Source organism: Notolepis coatsorum, assembly GCF_963971535.1.
Source record: "Notolepis coatsorum genome assembly, chromosome: 19".
In the NCBI taxonomy this organism is placed as follows: Eukaryota; Metazoa; Chordata; class Actinopteri; order Aulopiformes; family Paralepididae; genus Notolepis; species Notolepis coatsorum.
In genome coordinates this window covers 1,903,189-1,922,451 of record NC_140183.1, presented here as the reverse complement: position 1 = coordinate 1,922,451, position 19,263 = coordinate 1,903,189, and the positions used below count along the sequence as shown (strand labels likewise).

General features: G+C 41.7%; 1 protein-coding gene across 1 annotated transcript in view; it reads left to right on the top strand.

Annotated features, from left to right (window-relative positions):
• The first annotated feature begins 802 nt into the window (after positions 1–802).
• The window catches only part of emc2 (ER membrane protein complex subunit 2), a 75,723-nt gene continuing 57,262 nt past the window's right edge, over positions 803–19,263 (top strand). The window contains exons 1-4 of the mRNA XM_084336092.1: positions 803–858; positions 2,678–2,791; positions 15,430–15,494; positions 18,376–18,461. Of these exons, the coding sequence (XP_084192218.1) occupies positions 819–858; positions 2,678–2,791; positions 15,430–15,494; positions 18,376–18,461 (305 nt within the window). The 5' untranslated portion in view covers positions 803–818. The remainder of the gene's footprint in view (positions 859–2,677; positions 2,792–15,429; positions 15,495–18,375; positions 18,462–19,263) is intronic.

Here is a 19,263-nt window from a genome sequence, read left to right as displayed (position 1 = left end):
TTAATTGTCACGGCATACAAGTATACAATGAAATGCGGGTGGTCTTGCCCGCAACGATGTGCAATACATAATGTATAGATGTAGCAGTACTGTCTATCTGTATGTCGTGTATGTCATATTTATGATAAATTGAAAATGGACCCTGATGTAAACAAGACGAAAGTCTTTCTCAGGTCTGCATCCCCTTAACAATTGTGTGTATTGAGCCGTACTGTATTGTACCCATTCTGCAATCTGTTAATAAAGTTTTCAAACTGGCCCCTGTAAATGTCCTAACCCAACCCAATGTACAGTAAATGACCAAGTATGGTTTTGTCAATATTCCAATGTACAGTTTTGCTTGTACAGTGTTGTACAGTGTCCCTCCCCCACCCAACCACCTCCAATGTACAGTCCCCCCCCCCCCCACCTACCCTCCAATGTACAGTTTCCACGTCAAATGTATATACTCTCTTTTCTGGACTCTTTTTGTATCACAAACAGTACTGTATTTGCAAATCTGATATGTCATAAATGTATAGATGTAGCAGTAGCAGTACTGTCTAGCTGTATGTCGTGTGTGTCATATATGTTATGATGAATTGAAAATGGGGGACCCTGGTGTAAACAAGACGAAAGTCTTTCTCTGGTCTGCATCCCCTTAACAATTGTGTGTATTGAGCTGTACTGTACTGTACCCATTCTGCAATCTGTTAATAAAGTTTTCAATCAATCAATCAAACTATGTGTGAAGCAGTCTTGGCTCTGGTGTGAAGGAGAGCAGGCCACGCCTACAAATACGAAGTCGATGACGTGCATGTGTGTCGTCACAAAGGAAGATGGCGTCGGTTTCAGAAATGTACGATGTGGGCTGGGAAGGTAAATCAAAATAAAAAGATCTAATCTATTCTAGTCAGATGCTGTTGAATGCGCGAATGTAACTGTCGAGCCGAAGAAGGCTTTCTTCTTTCACCTGCTCGTGTTGGTGTTGAGAACAGAGCTGTTATTATAATAATAACGCTCGCTGTCCGCGTCTGAGTGGTTGTTGTTGCATTAGCGGATGAGCTAACTAAGCTAACTGACTAACACCGTGATCACAGGCTAACGTCAGCCAGCAGCGTTCATAACGTTATTATTTATAATATAGAATAATGCAACGTTGGAGTACAGATGGATGCAGGTCGTGTAACGTCAGCTACCCGCCTGTCTGGTCGGATAACAAACAGTAGCGTTATGTGAGCTAATAGCTTGACGTTGCATTAATTAACTGATTGATTGTTTGATTGAAAACTTTATTTAACAGATTGCAGAATGGGTACAGTACAGCTCAATACATACAATTGTTAAGGGGATGCAGACCAGAGAAATACTTTCGTCTTGTTTACATCAGGGTCCCCCATTTTCAATTCATCATGTATACCAGATTAATAAACTTGCTTGCTGGTATGTCATAAATGTATAGATGTAGCAGTACTGTCTATCTACCTACCCACCTCTAGTATCACAAACTACTGTATTTGTAAATATGGTATGTCATAGATGTAGCAGTACTGTCTATCTGTATGTCATGTATGTCATATGTTATGATGAATGGAAAATGGGGGACCCTAACAAGTCTTTCTCTGGTCTGCATCCCATTATTAACAATTGTGTGTATTGAGCCGTACTGTATTGTACCCATTCTGCAATCTGTTAATAAAGTTTTCAATCAATCAGCTGAGCCTGTCTCTTTGTCTGTGCCTGTCGGAGCACAAACCCAACGAGAGCTCGAGGTGAAAGAAGCGTTTACTTTGCTCGTCTTCAGATGGAAGTTGTTTGAACGAGGCCTGTGTCACATGCCAGTACAGTAGCCATCATGCTGGTCCGACCTGACGTAACACTAACTGTAACTGTCTGGCAGCTCAATACATTGACTGTACACAACCTGTACATAATAACACTATTATGTTAGATTTTTACGTTTTTAATGTGCACACTCTCAACCTAGCCCTGATGCAGTCTAGTCCCGATACAAGACCCTCAACGTAGCCTTGATACTAGACCCTCACCCTAGCCATAATACAATGTCTAGTCCTGATACAAGACCCTTAAGCTAGCCCTGATACAAGACCCTTAAGCTAGCCCTGATACAAGACCCTTAAGCTAGCCCTGATACAACACCCTTAAGCTAGCCCTGATTCAAGACCCTTAAGCTAGCCCTGATACAAGACCCTTAAGCTAGCCCTGATACAAGACCCTTAAGCTAGCCCTGATACAACACCCTTAAGCTAGCCCTGATACAAGACCCTTAAGCTAGCCCTGATGCAAGACCCTTAAGCTAGCCCTGATACAAGACCCTTAAGCTAGCCCTGATACAAGACCCTTAAGCTAGCCCTGATACAAGACCCTTAAGCTAGCCCTGATACAAGACCCTTAAGCTAGCCCTGATACAAGACCCTTAAGCTAGCCCTGATACAAGACCCTTAAGCTAGCCCTGATACATACATACCCTGAGAAGACCAAGGGACCTGTGACTCCTGTATCTGGTCTAAATCATGGCTTGCAGGTGGTGCAATGCTTGTGTGAACCGCCTGTAGTGGCCACGCCTTCATAAACACATGGTGTCACTGTGGAAAGCAGAGACTTCATTTACAGTACATAAACAAATCTCATGATCCCAGTTCACAGCGCCAAATGTCCATAATGTCTTTCTTTCCAGAGATGAGAGATAAGCTGCGTAAATGGAGAGAAGATAACTGCAGAAACAGTGAACAGATCGTGGATGTTGGCGAGGAGCTGATCGGTGAACATGGATCTAAACTTGGAGATGATAGTAAGTACACCTTGAAAATAAACAACCTCTTCATTTTAGATAATTGAACTGAATCATTTAAGGGGACATATTATGGAAAATTACTTTTGTCTAGTCTTTGGCAGTCTGAAATATGTTATTTAGGCACTGGGGAAATTACATAAAAGTACTCCTTGCTGTAGTTTTCAGATTAAATAAGCATAAACAAGCTGTTCTCAATGATTGCCTTTGGTGATGTCACGAAGGGGAGACAAACAATGTCTATCTTTGATTAATCTATTAGCTGCGTTTTGGAGCCAGGAACACTGCCAACTAGGGGTGGGACGATACATCGATCCAGATCGATACATCGATGTAATTATCAACAATCGAATCGGATCGATGCGATGTAATAAGATCGATTCATATCGATACTCTTATTTTGAAAATCCTGTGGCGAGTCTCATATCCGCCCAAGAACAACAGCAGTAGCTCCGTGTGTGTAGACGTTACAGCATAGCATTCTCCCTTTCTGTGTGTGTGTGTGCGCGGGTCTTTGGAAAGACCAGATGAGGTCAGAGGAGTTTGATGTTTAAATGTTATTTAAACATAAACAATATAATACATAATAAATGTAGGCCTATACATGATCATGCAACATCAACAAATTGTTGTAGGAACGGTTTGGGAGAGGGAGGTTGTGAGTTTTGAGTTCCAAAAAAATTTAGCTTAAAGTTTAAAGCTCAATATATAAAAACGTGGCACTTTACAGTGAACAGGAGGTCTATTTGTATTAAAAACAATAGATTGATTTTCCTTTAAATGTCTGGAAGAGCTCAAAAATACAAATGTCAAATGATATTTTCATTACCTTTTTTTTGTTGATCTAAATGTTACTGATTGTGTTAAATGGGCATATGATATCATCTCATATCGATCGCAGGCACCTGAATCTAATCGTATCGTATTGTATCGTGAGAGACTTTGTTATATCTGCAAATATCGTATCGTTGTCCAAAGAATCGATATCGTATCGTATCATGATGAAACTGGTGATTCCCACCCCTACTGCCAACCTACTGTACTGTACTGATGTACTGCCCAGTTTGTAAAGGTTTTTCCTTTTTACTCTTGGTGTTGTAGCGTACAGGACAGCTCAATACACACAATTGTTAAGGGGATGCAGACCAGGGCCCTGTTTCTTGTACCTGGATAACTGAGTTAGCCGGATAACTTTAACTGGATAACTGGGTTAGCCGGACTTTCCGGTTTCATGTACGTGGATTTTCCAAATCACCATGACAACATATCCAAAAGTTTGAGCCTGGTCGAAAGCAGAGTTCAAGTTCAACTTAGCCTGAACCATCGCCACGCCCCCGCAAAGAAGTGACGGCCCGTTTCCTGAAACTATTCCCACAGTCTACGATCTGCATTATACCATTCTGAATTACGTTCTTGTGCTCCATTCTTCCAGAGGGGGCTTTTGAAATGTAAAATAGACCCAAAATGCTGATACTAAATTCACTTTGTCCTAAATAATGCACGTTATATATACCGTGGCGACGGTGGCGCTCGCTCGTGCGATGTACACATTATGTGGTTATTTTAATTGTAACTGGGATTAAGATGTCTGATGAGATGCGCTGTTTGACGGATTTGAGAAATTGAATGAGCCGTTGACGTCACATTAATGAATGAGGATAAAGAGATAAACTTCATTCATAACAAAGGATATTCTAAACACGGGTCTCTCGTTCATTAATGTATAAAAATGAATTTATCCCATCTGGCACAGTGGTCCAGCGGTAGTGCTCAAGCCTGCCAACCCAGCGATCGGGGTTCAAAACCCGGTCTTTCCAATATGATTTTTTTGAATATAATATTAATGATTATACGCCAAAGTAGCCTGGTTTTAAGTTAAAATATTATAAATCTACATGCATTGAGGATGTCATTCTTTATATAGCTCTCAACGTGCACCAAATTGAATTATTCCTATATTGCAAAAAGAAGGAGACGACTAGGGTCTTGAACCCCGGTCGTCTGTGTGAAAGTCAAAAGAACAACCCGTTAGACCACATTGGAGATAAGTTAAAGATTGACTATACATCAATCAATGGGTAAGAGAGCCGTATCGTAATTCTGTATAACAGTTAACTAATTATTTTCGCTAGCAAGATCTCATTTGATTATTCAATCCAGCAGGCAAGTTTAAAGAAATATAATCTGATTGATTGAGGTAATGAGGGACTTAAAATTTGCCTATAGATAACGCATTTAACTTGTCGGCGAGGCGATTGAGCCGTACTGCAATATGTTAATAAAGTTTTAAATCAATTAATCAATCAATGCCGCTAGAGAATCAGGATTTCTGCGATCGACACCTGCTGTCTTCTCAGCTGAGGCGGGCGCGCGCACTGATCCTGAGAATCAAGTCTGGCTTGAGTTAACGAGACTGAATCCACCTTCTTGGAACAGGAAAATCCCGGCTTCAAACATCGGGTTAACTGAAGCTGGATAATGACATCTTGATCGACTTAGTTGAACCACGTACAAGAAACAGGGCCCAGAGAAAGACTTTCGTCTTGTTTACATCAGGGTCCCCCATTTTCAATTCATGACATTTATGACATACACAACATACAGATATAAGAATCTAATCTAATCATCTAAACTAATCTAATCATGACATTTAAGACATGCATGACATACAGATATATATATATATATATATGAGTCTGAGCACCTGAAGACTGCTATTAAACCAGGAAGTGCAGCACTGTTGATAAGGCTGTAGCTTCCACTACTGTGTAGTGCCCTGCGCTGCAACACAACTAACACAAGAGTGAACAAAAAACCAACTATCAAAACGTACACGGACCGCGGTCTCACGTTGACTGAGTCGCTTGTGTTGTCGCTGTGTGTCAGACCCTGGATGCTTTCAAACACCCGCCCCCATCTCTACCTCTGATTGGCTTACCATGACATTTTACTCAACCTCAGCCAATCGCGCACTGTCCACTAACCAAGGGAAAAAAGTATTGCTTCTCGGCACAGAGATCTGTCTGATGAAAAAAACAGATTCAATCATAGTAACACGCCGCATTTTTTGGCAGTAATGGTAACAGCGTTATTAAGATTGGAAGAGTAATCCGTTAGATTACTCGTTACTGAAAAAACTAACACCGTTAGTAACGCCGTTATTTATAACGCTGTTATTCCCATCACTGTATAGAAGCGATCTGAAAAATATATTCTCATTTCCTGATCAGCACACACACACACACACACACACACACACACATAGGGCACACACTGATATATATAGGTCAAAACAGATCCGATTACCCCAAAACTGGTAAAATAAATTGCTTACCTCAGATCAGATGTTCTCCAAAAAGATTATTCCAATTCCTGATCGCCATTCCAAATATCGATCGCGTTTATTGATTCAGCGTTGGGTACTGTAAATATGTATTCCATGTTGTTTTGCGGCTCGGCGATCACTTGGATCCTTCAGTTGGCTTGACGGAAAAGTTAAATGAGGAAACTGCCCCCCCCCCCCCCCCCCCTTCATCAGTCTAATCTAATGGGGTGCAGTTACACAGGGAGAGACGATAGGGGGCGGTATTTTCCCAATGGAGCTCAGAGAGAGTCTGCAACACTAGCGTGAGGCTCGATTGATGAAATGTGAATTCAAATCGCAAATAAAAAAAAATACGACAAACAAACCAGGGTTTCCGTTAGAATTTTTTTTGCCGGTCTCCGTGTCCTGCAAGATTTCAATCTACCGGACAAATGGGATCAATTCCGGTCAGAGTTTATTGAGCTTAAAAACAATTTATAGGCAGGCTATATAAATAATGACATCCTCAAGGCATGTAGATTTATAATATTTTAACTTAAAACTAGGCTACTTTTGCGTATACAGTCATTAATATATTCCAAATAAAATAAGTCCCTCGAGACTCCGTGCTGCTGCTGACTTTAAATCAAATGGATGTCTGTGGGCAGTCGGCCCGACATTAATAAACGGCGGTCTGTTATAATCACATTTTTATGAGCTAACGAATTCCGTTATATTGGACATTTGTATTAATTATATCAAGCGAAGAACTGAGAAATTTGGCAGAGAGAGACGGCAACATTATCGTGGCCGTTGCGTGATGACTATCTCCCAACGAAGCGATAAACGAGCAACTGCAGAGCCGCAGAGCCAGCGGTGCTTTCAGGTCCGGTCTGGGGACCGCTCAGCAGCGCCACCCACCCAACAGCTGAATTGCCAATGGCTGAATTGGAGTACTGCACTGTGCGGGCACAGCTCTGTGAGCTCTGCGGCTCTGCAGTTGCATGTTCTCGCAAATCTAGCACCAAGCTCCCGCTGACGCATCGTTGTCATTATTAGACCTGCTTGGTGAAGCAACAATGAAACAAATGTAACTATTTTAATACAATTCAAATTGTGCTTAGAGGGAATTATTTTCACAGGACATTATGACCGGAGATATTTAAACTCACGCCTCACATTCACCCGTTCACTCACACATTCACACATCGATGGCAGAGGCGACCATGATGCCAGGTACCAACCTGTTCATCAGGAGCAGTTGGGGCTTACGTGTCTTGCTCAAGGACACCTTGAGATGCTGCCCAGAGGAGCTGGAATCGAACCAGGAACCTTCTGATTACCAGATGGCTGCTCTATCTCCTGAGCCACTGTTGCCCCTTGCACACCACACACACACACGAGCAGAATTGAGTCACTCTCAACAGGGTTAACCAGAGAACCTCTGCAAAAACCAAGCACACCGCTGCTAGACAGAATGCTAGGTTTGTAGGTTAAAACCATGCACACCACTGCTAGACAGAATCCTAGGGGAAATCGTATTTTCATAGCGTCAAGATCCTCAATGGTTTTGACTAGCTTTATCTTTGTTTCTGGATATTGTTGGTTTGTTGAAACCCACAGCAAAACGCACCAATTTGACTGTCTAAGCACCTCCTAAAAGCCAGGAAAAACATGCTACTCTGGCTTGGTTGTAGGTCCATGATGAGTGATTACGCTAAGATTTGTCACTGTTTCCCCGAGGCAACTATCACTGCACGTCATTGAAGTAAATTAGATTTTTGTGAATTAAGTAGTGGTTTTTGAATTATGGAGTCAAGAAGCACTCAGTGGTCCCTGGTAAAGCCTAGAAAAACACCATATGCATAGATCACATGAGATATGACTGCTGTGTGTAATGCTGCTTCGTACAAAAGTACTGTTTATCTGATATTCCTCTCAGTAACTCCTACTTGCCACAGAAAGAAAGTAGTTTACTTTCCACAAAATCTAATTTCCATATGCCATATTTTTTTCCAACCATATCTTTATTAGCATTTAGTATTATCTTTATTAGTATTGTCTTAATTACCATTTAATATTATCTTCATTGGTATCATCTAAATGAGTATTTACTATTTCTATTAGTATCGACTTAATTTGTATTTATCAGTATTCTATCAGTAATAATAATAATAATAATAATAATAATAATAATAGTGTGCGTGGTATATATAGTAGTAGCACACTGAGTCTGTGCAGTGTTGTTTAGTAATTCAGAGTCAGACAATCCTAACAGTCCTAACGGTTCTCAAGTTTTTCAGCCATTAGTTAGCTCCAACTATTGGCAGCAGTCCCTGCCCACAGTTGTGGAGCCTGATGGCTACTGGCACGATTGACTGGCCGATGTGATTTGTAGTGTGTCGGGGGGGTAGGGAGGACGAGTCTGTGGCTGAACGTGCTCCTCGTCTTGGCTAGCTCCTCATAGAGGAGGTGGGAGGGGTTCTCCAACTTTTCCCCTGATCCTCCTCTCTGCCACCACCTCTAGTTTGACCAGTTTGACTCCCACTACGGAGCAAGCCTTCCTCACCGGCTTGTTCAGTTTGACTCACTACAGAGCTAGCCTTCCTCACCGGCTTGTTCAGTTTGACTCACTACAGAGCTAGCCTTCCTCACCGGCTTGTTCACCTTTGACTCACCACAGAGCTAGCCTTCCTCACCAGCTTGTTCAGTTTGACTACAGAACTAGTCTTCCTCACCAGCTTGTTCAGTTTGACTCACTACGGAGCTAGCCTTCCTCACCGGCTTGTTCAGTTTGACTCACTACGGAGCTAGCCTTCCTCACCAGCTTGTTCAGTTTGACTCACTACAGAGCTAGCCTTCCTCACCAGCTTGTTCAGTTTGACTCACCACAGAGCTAGTCTTCCTCACCAGCTTGTTCAGTTTGACTACAGAGCTAGCCTTCCTCACCAGCTTGTTCAGTTTGACTCACCACAGAGCTAGCCTTCCTCACCAGCTTGTTCAGTTTGACTTCCACTACGGAGCTAGTCTTCCTCACCAGCTTGTTCAGTTTGACTTCCACTACAGAGCTAGTCTTCCTCACCAGCTTGTTCAGTTTGACTTCCACTACAGAGCTAGCCTTCCTCACCAGCTTGTTCAGTTTGACTTCCACTACAGAGCTAGTCTTCCTCACCAGCTTGTTCAGTTTGACTTCCACTACAGAGCTAGCCTTCCTCACCAGCTTGTTCAGTTTGACTCACTACAGAGCTAGCCTTCCTCACCAGCTTGTTCAGTTTGACTCACTACAGAGCTAGTCTTCCTCACCAGCTTGTTCAGTTTGACTCACTACAGAGCTAGTCTTCCTCACCAGCTTGTTCAGTTTGACTACAGAACTAGTCTTCCTCACCAGCTTGTTCAGTTTGACTCACTACAGAGCTAGCCTTCCTCACCAGCTTGTTCAGTTTGACTCACTACAGAGCTAGCCTTCCTCACCAGCTTGTTCAGTTTGACTCACTACGGAGCTAGTCTTCCTCACCAGCTTGTTCAGTTTGACTTCCACTACGGAGCTAGTCTTCCTCACCAGCTTGTTCAGTTTGACTTCCACTACGGAGCTAGTCTTCCTCACCAGCTTGTTCAGTTTGACTTCCACTACGGAGCTAGTCTTCCTCACCAGCTTGTTCAGTTTGACTTCCACTACGGAGCTAGTCTTCCTCACCAGCTTGTTCAGTTTGACTTCCACTACGGAGCTAGCCTTCCTCACCAGCTTGTTCAGTTTGACTTCCACTACGGAGCTAGTCTTCCTCACCAGCTTGTTCAGTTTGACTTCCACTACGGAGCTAGTCTTCCTCACCAGCTTGTTCAGTTTGACTACAGAGCTAGCCTTCCTCACCAGCTTGTTCAGTTTGACTTCCACTACAGAGCTAGCCTTCCTCACCAGCTTGTTCAGTTTGACTCACTACAGAGCTAGTCTTCCTCACCAGCTTGTTCAGTTTGACTCACTACAGAGCTAGTCTTCCTCACCAGCTTGTTCAGTTTGACTCACTACAGAGCTAGCCTTCCTCACCAGCTTGTTCAGTTTGACTTCCACTACGGAGCTAGTCTTCCTCACCAGCTTGTTCAGTTTGTCAGCGTCTCTTGAGTTGATGTTACACACGTTGGAAGACATACATTTCCTCCGGAAGAAACTATCTTTATTAGTATTGTCTTAATTAGTATTTGGTATTATCTTTATTAGTAACATCTTAATTAGTATTTATTTAGTATTATCTTTATTAATATCTTAATTAGTATTTATTTAGTATTATCTTTATTAATATCTTAATTAGTATTTAGTATCATCTTAATTAGTATTTAGTATTATATTTATTAGTACTTTATTAGAGCACACATACAAGCTCAACTCTATTTCGATTAATGTCACAGATACCAGTAACTGATTATTAGCACAACGCTATTTAATAATAATTAATGGGTTATCTATCAGTTAAATGTAGTTATTAGTAGGGTTGGGCATCGTTTGGATTTGAACGATTCCGGTTCCGATTCCGATTCTCCATATCGATTCCTGTTCTAAACGATTCTCGATTCCGATTCTTTGAGGTGCAGGTCAAAACAGGTCACAGCTTATTTCGAAGGAGATTTTTTATTTTTATTTTTTTTTTCAAAAAGAAAATCATACTATTCACATTTTCAGTTGACTTGATACAGTTTAATTTGGTTGCTGTACTGTAACTAGGGCATTAATTAACAAAGTAAAAAAAAAATAAAAAAAAAAAATCGAAATTTAGAATCGAAATTCAAATATGTTACTTCCGGTTCCAGAACCGGAAGTTAGGAACCGGTTCCTATTAGAACCGGTTTTCGGTGCCCAACCCTAGTTATTAGTGAGTCCAGAGTTGGGGCATTGCGGAGTTCTGCGTGGAGGGAGTTCCAGAGGGTGGGAGCTGCCACACTGAAAGCTCTGTCCCCGAAGGTCCGCAGTCTGGTTCGGGGGATGGAGAGCTGACCAGTGTCCGTGGATCGCAGGGACCGTGACTGAGTGAGCGGGTGGAGGAGGTCAGTGAGGTACTGAGGTGCCAGAGCGTGGAGGGATTTGTAGGTGATGCAGGATCTACTTTTGCTCTCCCTTTTTTCTGTATTTTTCTCCCATCCCAATTTAGTCGTTATGCCAATTCCCTTCCTGGTCGTTGCGCGCATTTCCCCCCCACTTGCTGGCCTAGGGAGGGTTGAAGGATACTATCGCATGTCTCCTCCGATACATGTGGAGTCAGCCAGCCGCTTCTTTTCACCTGACAGCGAGGACTCTCACTGGGGGAGCGTAACGCGTGGGAGGATCACACTACTTCCCCCAGTTCCCTTCCTCGCTGAGCAGGCGCACCAACCGACCTGTAGGAGTCGCTGTCCACAACGTCCAATCCCCACCCACCGGCTTTCCCACCCTCTAACACTGCCAATTGTGTTAGTATGACGATCGGCCAAGCCGGTAGCAACGCTGAGAGCTGGGCTCGAACCCAGCGTCTCCTGTGTTAGTGGCGAGCGCCTTGCCCACTGCGCCACTCAGCCGCCTAAATGCTAATATTTTTATACATTTTTTTATTTGCTTTCTGCCTATTGTAAACTCTCCATTATTGAAAATGATGGTCCACCCTCAGTAATCTGAGGATCTAAATAAAGGTTGAATGAAAGATGGAAAAGAAAAAATACCAAATTAATATTTATAGAACCCTTAGGAGGGCCACAATAATGTTGTGAGGGCTGCGTTTGGCCCGTGGGCCCTACTTTTGGCAGCCCTGCTGTAATAATATTGTTGTTATTAATAATAATACACTTTATTTGTATAGCACATTTCATACAAGATTTGCAGCCCAAAGTGCTTTATACAGTAAAAAATTGAAGATTTGCATAAAATAAGACGGAATAAAAGCAATGCAGAAAATAAAGTAAAGTCGGTTACCTTCTCACTGGCATGTTTAGTTATCCGTCCACGAGCGCCACACTCGTAGATTGGCGATGCCCCGTGGAGGGAACTTCAGCATGTTTTGCTTTTAGATGATACGCCAAAGACGTACTACTCCTATGGTCGTTAAATTCGGTTTTGCAAATTGCGCAAATTGCTTTTGATTTATCCAACGAGCCGTTGGGCAACTTTTTAAACTGAAACTTTCCGCCTTTGTCCATCTTCGCGCCAGTGACTGTCCTCTAGGCTCGCTTGATCTAGTCTGGCTGCACACGCGACAGGAAGTAAACAAAACTGCGTTAACAGCGTTACATTTTTTGTAACTCGTTACATAATTAAAATTAATGCGTTAATTTTGACAGCACTAATACATATATATATATATATATATATATATATATATATATATATATATATATATACATGCATATATTGATTAAGACAAATAAATAGTGACTATAGAAATGTTTCTAGATTAGAAACGCATGACAAGCTTTTATCCTGGAAAATCAAACCCGAGCAGATTTGTTAGGATCCCAGAGTGACGACAGGACTACCGGTTTGAAACCAGAGCAGCCTAACTCGGTGAGCCTCGCGGGTGTTTACTTTTACACAGCATTAAAGGCACCAGAAGGTTTAGGTCTCTCTTGTTGCTGTACCGTCACGCAGAACCGAATCCTTCTCCCGGTCATTATGATTCATACCGCCTTTAAACAGGAGGATAAACACTTAACATGCCATGGTTTTATTGAAACCAGCTCTTAAATTGGCTGTGAAACAAGGTGGCAATTATCAAAACAAGAGTGGGAATCATAAAAAAAAGGCAAGAAAAACTCGAGGCATTTGTTTATTTTGGCACGGGCCATCTGTTTTTTCTATTTTTGTTTTTCCTCTTAAGCGGTTTTTATTGTTCTTTCTCAATTAGTAGTGGGTGTCCATTTGGCACGGTGTGTCTGGCGCGCTTGTCAAAACGGACTAGTCTGACATTTAGTATTAATTTCATTAATTAGCTCCAGTAGCCAAAGCTATTAGTCAATGTATTATACTGTTACACAGCTGACTGATTGAATAAACGTTTGAAAAACATTTAATCTTTTATAGATAACCGCCCAGTGAAACGTATTACGGGAATTGATGGAGATAGTTGGAGGGGTCTCACTATGGCGTTGTTTCAGTATGGAAGTATGATTAAGCACTAAAACCACCACTGTTTTATTGTGCAGTGTTAAGACCAGACACGTGACACTATATTGTCACATAAAATATTGCAATACAAAAAAGTCCCGTTGTTTATCATGGAGCTGGAATATACAGTGTATTGTGTAATAGCTATAAGCTGATATGATTAACTACCTGTCTTTCTGGGTAATACAATTCACAGATCTGTGTCGCTGTAGTGTTCCAGAATGTCAAAACACTGTCCAGTTAATCCTCATATTAAAAAAGGAAGAAACACGTAACCTAGCCTGAGCCTGCTCCATATAGAAAAACATTATGTTCATATTGTCAGCCCAGTGTTGTATATCTCATCATAAAGTAAGTTGAACATATTGCTATAATCTTTCATTTGTAAATCCTGAATCTACTGGTTTTCTGTGATCTATGAGGTTACACTGCAGTCTTGCTTCTATGACGCAACACAGCAAATTAATTCAGCTTCTCCCATCCACCGTGCACGCATGTGGAACGATGGAATTAAAACAATTAAATTAAAAACAATGTTTACCTCGAGTAAAATACGTAGGTCTAAATATAGAGGTTATAAATATCAGCAATTGAAAAATCTATTGAACTATTGATTCATACCTATAAGTTAGTTGCTTTAAACAAATCAAAATCAAATGTATTCGTATAGCCCCCATGGGCTGTACAAGCCTTCTTGTACAAGTCAAGAAGAAACATCACAAAAGATCAAAACCAACCACCATAGAATCCAAATATGCAACACTCCCAGACTTTCCCCAATGAAGATAAGGAAGGACTCACTAAAAACCCAGCAATAGGGGGAAACAAGCAGGTGTGGAGGAGAGAAACCTCAGATGGGCTGTTCAAAGGGGATCCCCCAACTTGGATGTCGGTGATGATATAGTGTCGGAATGGATGATGGATGGATGGACAATAGAACAGATAATTGGTATGAATGTATATACATATTAGGGCTGTCCCCGACTAAGGATTTGGATGGTCGACTAGGATTGGCCAAAATTTGCCGTTAGTCGACTATTGGTCGACTTAAAAAAAAAGTATAATATTTTAAAACTTTCATTTATTTATTATAAAAAAAAATCATTCCATTTGGGCTGTGGGGGGTGCTTAATGTCTGAAGGAGTCGACTGAAGGCTTCTTGTCCTCTGCAAAAGCATGCAATTGGTCCACTGATGGATACATCTTTATTTGTCTAGTCTAGTGTGGTAGCCGGACCAGCACTCTCAGGTTCAATGTTTTTAATGGCAGCCTGAATAGATGGCAGACATGTTTCGGACAATGTCCTTCTTCAGTGATATGGCTAGCAATGGAAATACATTCAAGATGGTAGTTAAATACACCTGGCAGGTAATTACATGACATGACACGGCAGGAAATGACATCACAACGCAGGTGTGCCGGTGCAATGTGACCAAAGGAATGACTCAAAGTAGAGTCCAATCAGAAATCCATAAATTATACACGTATATAGATATATCTATATCTAACACCAATCTATATTATAAACAATACAAAACAAAACAAAATTACCAGAAACTTGATATTATAACATATAACATGCCCATTAATTTCTAGGGCTAATTGAGCCCCTTTACATGTTTAATTAAATAGTTTCAAATTATACATTGGGCATCCTTGATAAACATACCTCTTGTTTGATAGGGCAGGAACATGGTCAGATCTAACTAAGTCAAGGGTGTTGGTGAACGGTTTGAACGAGACCCAAAAGAGTCAATGATGTCAGTAAAAGCCTTGTTTAAGGGATCCAGAGTTTTGTTGAAATTAATGTGAAAATCACCAACAGGTTATCCATACGCATAACAAGCTCAGAGATGAAAGTGGAAAACTCATCTAGAAAGGGGGAGTAAGGGCCTGGAGGACGATAAAGGACGGCTGATTACAAAGGATGCAGTGGAGGTCGTAAATCAGAGCAACCCCGCCTCCTTTTTTGCTCACATAATTTATGCTCCGTTCTGGGGATAGAACCCATGCTGTGCTGCTGTTGAAGTCGGCATTATCTTTCTAATGTTAGTATATTACACCAGACACTGAACTGGAAAGTATATTAAATCTCTCTCTCTCTCTCTCTCTCTCTCTCTCTCTCTCTCTCTCTCTCTCTCTCTCTCTCTCTCTCTCTCTCTCTCTCTCTCTCTCTCTCTCTTTCTCTCTCCCCTCCTTCTCTCATTGTCCCAGTATGGATTATATACGAGCAGGTGATGATTGCGGCGCTGGACTGCAGTCGGGATGACTTGGCTTTGGTAAGTCCCTACCAATAAGTCCCACATCCAATAGCCTCACTAAACCCATTGCTCACAGCCTCTGCTACTTTGCAACCCCATCTGCCAAATATGAAAATATGATTTTGTATTATTTGGCCAAAATGTATTAGCTGTCTACTTTGGACAAACTGTTTGCCGAGCGTTGGAATAAGAGTGTGGAGATGATCATTGAAGAAGCACGCCTCTCGCTGTGCTCTGCCTGGCCTGCCGTCACGAAGCTCCACTGCCGTCTCCCCCGGGATTCATTTGTCTTCTTAGAGCTTTGAATGTAATGTTCTTGAAATCCCATTTTGACATGTTCTCGGGTCTATAAACAGTCAGGTCTGAGGGGTATTAAAGAAAAAAGGTAATAAATAGACTAGTTAATCTTTTCCCTACATGATTGATTAGAGTGAACAGCTGTATTATCTACTGCCTCTACTGCTGGCCTGCCAGAGAGAACCTGAGGCTCCAGACGGCAGCTATTGCTCGGGCAGAAGGTTGGGACCACACTGCACACTTTCCATCTCCTTCTAGTCCATGGGCCAGAGGCCAAAATGTCACTTGTCGGTGCCACTCAGGGTGAATAAACTTGCATATCATTTTTTCAAAGATCTATGTCTGTAGATGATATTTTTGTATGATAGCCCTTCCAGAGTGGTAGCTTTATCATAATTATCAAGTCATGAAGTATACCTACCCCCTCAGGAAATTGCATTTCAGATGCTGGTGCATATCCTGCTTTAGACTCAACGTAGAGGACATCTGTCAATGTTTCACAATATTGTGTTTGGTATCATTTTAAAGGGGACTATGTACTCTTTCATTCAAGTTAAGATGTGTCATCTAGGAGCAACAGGGACACAAAATACTAAATCCTGAACCAAAACCTGAAAAATAAGAAAGAAAACGGCATAAATTGAAGTTAACAACATATAGAGAGACAAATTTAAACATGTTTTTAATTTGTCTCCATATGTTGTTAACTTCAAAAGTAAAGCTGTTTTCTTTTTCTTCAGGTTTTGGTTCAGGATAGGTGTAATAAAGGGTTAAAAATAAACCCCATGGGACATTATTCCAACCTGTTACCTGTCAGAATCTTAAAATAGACACTTCAAGGATTAATAAAAAACAGGTGGTGAAAAAGAATCCACCCTATGCAGGTGGACCTGTATGTTTCCATTCTAGACTATAGTGGCTGTTCTGTATAGTTTAATAGGAGCCTAATACTGCTCTTCTAATTTAAGGCTCACAATGACCTGTAACAATGAAATAGTATAGGCATATTATACATTTCCTGAATCCTTATGGTCCTGAGAGTGTTGTAGATTTAGTATGTTGTGTCCCTGTTGCTCCTAGATGACACAAGGCTAAAAGATATCATTTAGGCGAAAATCGTGTAAAAATGTGTGTTGTTGACTGTTCAAAGAGCTCCAGTGACCGCTATATTGGTCAGAAAGATTCACATCTTAGCTTGAATGAAAGATGACATAGTCCCCTTTTAAAATGATACCAAACACAATATTGTGAAACATTGACAGATGTCCTCTACGTGAGTCTAAAGCAGGATATGCACCAGCATCTGAAATGCAATTTCCTGAGGGGGTGGGTATACTTCATGACTTGATAATTATGATAAAGCTACCACTCTGGAAGGGCTATCATACAAAAATATCATCTACAGACATAGATAATTGAAAAAATTATATGTACGTTTATTCACCCTGAGTGGCACCGATATCTGGTCTGGCCCATGGACTATTCTGGATGAGGCTGGATGTGACGATAACCATCCCTCACCTCTCTCACACGGGCGTGTGTGTGTGAAGAAAACAACCGCCAGCTTCCTTCTGGAGTGCTGCAGGACGGAACAGCCTCCCTCTCCTTTTTATAGTAGCAAGGGTGGAATTGTGGGTTGTTGCCCACATGGGTACCGTGGTAACTGCAGGATTTTCACATCCTGGCCTCAATGCTGAGTTGTTGAATGGAAAACATCCCGTCTGTTTGGGACGGACGACTCCATGTGGTGACCTGCTGTACGTCGTTGTCTAAACGGCTCTTGACGGGTGAAGCGTTTTGATGATTGCGAGCGCTTGTGTGTTGAGAGTAGGGCTGGGTTAGGGTTAGATGAATGGTTAGTTGGATGATTGAGAGCGCTTGCGAGTGTGTTAGGTGAAGTTTGGATGATTGAACGTGCTTGTGAGTGTGTTGGACGTTTGTTTGATTGAGAGTGTTAGGTGAAGTTTGGACGCTAGTTAGCTTAGCCTAGTTAGATAACTTAGTTAGCAGCTAACGTTAGCCCATTGCTCGCGTCAATTAAGATGCATGTCATTGAAGGTCCGCGCTGGTCTGTGTCTATTATGAAATGAGAGGAAAGCTCTGCCCTAATACTGCCAATTGTATTGGTATGAACGACCAGCCAGGCTGGTAGCAACGCCGAGAGCTGGGCTCGAACCCAGCATCTCCTGCGTTGGTGGCGAGCGCCTTGCCCACTGCGCCACCTAGCCGCCCTCATACCAGTAACCTTAAAGGAACATGCCAATTTCCTCTCTGTGCGTTCAGTAGAAAACTATCTGGATGCAACCTAGCCTAGCTTAGCACAAATGAATGGAAGCGGCTATGCCTAATTTAAAACTCCAGGAGTTTTCATTCCAACAGCTAGGCTAGCTGCTAGGCTACCATTATTTTGTGCTAGGCTAGCTTGCAGCCGGATAGCTTTCTACTGAACGCACAGAGAGGAAGTTGGTATCTATCTTCTTGTCTCACTCTGGGGAAGATGCATTTCCCATAATGTTGGTGTGTTCCTTTAATTCCTTTTAATATTGGGTATAGCTCCCAGCCAACTATAACAGTCTTTTCCTTCTACCCACATCCTCCACAGACCTGCCTTCAGGAACTGAGGAAGCAGTTTCCAGATAGCCACAGAGTGAAGCGATTATCAGGCATGAGGCTGGAGGCTCTGGAAAGGTAAGCATTTGTTGCGCCCTCACTGTAGGAAAGAAAAAACACACCACCCTCTATATTTTATGTATGGGACTTAAAAAGGCCTGATCCTCGATCAAAACGGAAACCACATCACTGAAAACCAAAATGTTATTGGAGGAATTTTGTATTTCTCAAATACCTCTTGATGCAAGGATTGCCGTAAAAAGCTTTGTTTATACACAAAACATCAGAGTAAATCTGACCTGTATATCTATAGCTACAGCTGTAAGTTACCTTTTTTTTTTTTTTTTTTTTTCTTTTTTTAAAGATACTTTTTTTTTTAGCGTTTATCGCTTTTTTTAATAATTTTTTTTTTTTTTTACTACTGGGCAGTCCAGTCCAGTAGAGAGAGAGAGAGAGAGGAAGAAGAACGGGAGACGGAGTGGGGGGGAAGACATTTGGCAAAAGACGCCGGGTCCCGGAATCGAACCCGGGTCGGCCGTGCCGCGACGCAGCGCGTTACATGGTTTGCCACTTGGGCGCCCAGCTGTGAGCCTTTTTATATGAAAACTATATGAATACACCCCATAAAATGTAGATGGGCCAATAAATCCGGGAGTGTATCTTTAACCCTTTCACTGCCACACGACGGAAGATAGATAGATAGATATCTCGCAGCTCACACAGTATACAGACATTGACAGTTCTCATTCAGTTGTTTCACGTTATGTCTGCATCATGAATAAAAAAATAAGCACATGATAAAATTCAATTAAAGCATATCTATCAATATCAATAAGAGCGTGATGAGATAAAAGCAGGTGTATAAAACAGCTGTATGAAA